General features: G+C 35.6%; 1 protein-coding gene across 1 annotated transcript; it reads left to right on the top strand.

The window, feature by feature from the left end:
* Positions 1–410: 410 nt before the first annotated feature.
* Positions 411–1733, top strand: LOC128132267 (uncharacterized). The gene has a single exon (XM_052768771.1). The coding sequence runs from the start codon at positions 411–413 to the stop codon at positions 1731–1733; it is 1323 nt and encodes a 440-aa protein (XP_052624731.1).
* Positions 1734–2782: the final 1049 nt, after the last annotated feature.

Raw genomic sequence — 2782 nt, 5'->3', positions numbered from 1 at the left:
TAAAGTAAAATAAATTACTTTTTTAATTAATTGTAAAATCAACTTAAAGTAGTTTTAAAATCAAATTAATGTTAATATTAAAATAAAATAAAATTACCTAAAAAAATAAACTAATAACAAAAAATAATATATTAAATTAATTAGAAAATCAACTTAATTTACCTTTAGAATCAAATTAATGTTAATATTAAAATAAAATAAAATTACTTTTTTAATTAATTGGAAAATCAACTTAAAGTAGTTCTAAAATCAAATTAATGTTAATATTAAAATAAAATAAAATTACTTAAAAAAATAAACTAATAACAAAAAATAAAATATTAAATTAATTAGAAAATAATATAAATATACTTTTAGTGACTTAATGTTGGTCATTACAACTTTAGCTTTAATTATGTTTCAATTGCATCATGTCTATTGATAAAAGCTGGACTACTAATCCACATCGTCAATCTCCCGAGTTCCAGCTAGGACTCAACACTTTTGTCGAGAGATCCATGTTACACCTAGATTGTAAAGGTGAAACCAGATGTCCGTGTGAGAAATGTGATAATCGTTACTTCATGAATCCGAAAACAATGAGACGTCATGTTCGTATATATGGTTTCAGTCAATCATACAAAACATGGATATATCACGGTGAACCTTTAATCCCTCCAGTTGTAGATGTCGTCTCGCCAAGCAACGAGATGGCTGATGTTATTGACGACGTTATGTGGGAGTCGAGAGAAAATGATATAAACCTCGATGAAGGAACCTCGAATACAGGGGGCAGTGGTGTCGATGATGATTTTGAAGAGTTGTTAGAGGCAGTCGAAACCAAGTTATATCCTGGTTGTACGTTTTCATTCCTTGACTTTTTAGCAAAGCTGATGCATATGAAGGTCAACAACAAATGGACTGATAGTTCATTTGATCAACTCATTGAGTTGTTGCATTCAGCATTTCCACCAGACAACAAGGTTCCCCGTTCATATTATTTAGCAAAAAAGAAACTGAAGAAGTTAGGATTGGGGTACGAGTCAATTCATGTGTGCAAAAACGATTGTTTTCTCTTCTGGAAGGAACACAAGTCATTGCAAGTTTGTCCCATTTGTAAAGAGAGTCGGTGGATTGATAAAAACACCAAGGGTAATAAAGTGGCTCATAAGGTGTTACGGTACTTTCCAATGGCCCCTAGACTACGCCATTTGTATTGTTCATGGTACACTTCCAAAAATATGATATGGCATAGTACTAGGAGATCAGAAGATGGTGTGATGCGTCATCCCATTGATGGAGAGTCTTGGAAAAAAATTGATGTAGATTACCCTGACTTCTTGAGTGAATCTCGCAACGTACGACTAGGGCTGGTAGCTGATGGCTTTAATCCATTTGGTAACATGTGTAATCCGCATAGTACGTGGCCGGTTGTACTTACCACTTACAATCTGCCACCATGGCTTTGTATGAAAGAGTCATCGTTCATGTTGGCCTTGTTGATTCCCGGCCCTAAAGCGCCTGGAAAGGACATAGATGTTTTCCTTAGGCTGTTAGTGGAAGAGCTTAAGTTTTTATGGCAATCAAGCATACGCATTAAAGACGCAACAACAAACACATTCTTCACGATGAAAGCTATGTTGTTATTGACAATAAACGACTTTCCAGCTCGTAGTAGTTTATCGCGCTGGAGCGGACAAGGGTATAGAGCATGCCCGACTTGCAATGAAGACACTCCTTCGTACGTGCAGTAAATAAAGTCGTTTATATCGGTCATCGTCGGGTCTTAGATGCTGATGATCCATTAAGGACGAGTTTTAAATTTAATGAGCAACCAGAGACAAGACCCGCTCGGAGACACTTTACTAATGAAGACATACAAGAGCAACTAGGTTGTATAATACTTTGTAAACCGGGTAAACATCCTAACACTCTCAAAGAAAACATGGATCGGCAAGTATTTGAGTTGAACTGGTCGAAACGTAGCATATTTTTCGAGCTTGAGTATTGGTCTTCTCTACAGCTGAAACACAACATAGATTTGATGCATGTTGAGAAAAATGTGGGTGAGAGTCTTTTGGGTACTTCTATGATGAATGATAAGAGTAAAGACACATCAAATGCACGTGAGGACTTGAAAAATATGAATATTCGGCGTAATCAATGGTTGCAAAAAAAAGGGTAACAAGTTCACTAGACCACATGCAAGCTACTCATTCAAGAAACCTGACCGCAAAATCTTTTTTCAATTTATAAGAGATGTTATATTTTCTGATGGGTTTGGATCTAACATTAGTAAGAAAGTGGTAGATAATGATACTAACATTATTGGGTTGAAGTCTCATGACTATCACATTCTTATGCAACGTTTGATACCGATTGGAGTTAGAGCGTTATTGGAAAAAGAAACTTCTACACCAATTGTAGATCTTTGTATGTTTTTGAAGCAAATTTGCTCCAGAACACTAAAGGTGGAGGACATGAGGAAAGCAAAAGAAGACATTATTAGAATCTTGTGCAAGTTAGAGTTGATTTACCCGCCAGCGTTTTTCGACATTATGATTCATTTAGTTTTGCATTTACCTGATGAAACGATTGCCGGAGGCCCGGTATGTATGAGATGGATGTATCCGTTTGAAAGGTATATGAATAACTAAAAAACTATGTCAAAAATAAGGCGAGGCCGGAAGGTTGTATAGCTGAAGGTTATATTGCTGAAGAAGCTTTGACATTTTGTTCGATGTACCTTCGAGATGTCAATCGCCTTGAAAGAAACGAAGACGTTGTCATTGAAAAAACAAAG

This window comes from Lactuca sativa, chromosome 2 (genome assembly GCF_002870075.4).
Source record: "Lactuca sativa cultivar Salinas chromosome 2, Lsat_Salinas_v11, whole genome shotgun sequence".
Lineage (NCBI taxonomy): Eukaryota > Viridiplantae > Streptophyta > Magnoliopsida > Asterales > Asteraceae > Lactuca > Lactuca sativa.
Note: the sequence above shows the minus strand (reverse complement) of the source record. Positions and strands in the feature narration are given on the sequence as shown.

Excerpts from the sequence above, each read along its gene's own strand:
- LOC128132267 (XM_052768771.1), top strand. The coding sequence starts at position 411 with ATGTCTATTGATAAAAGCTGGACTACTAATCCACATCGTCAATCTCCC.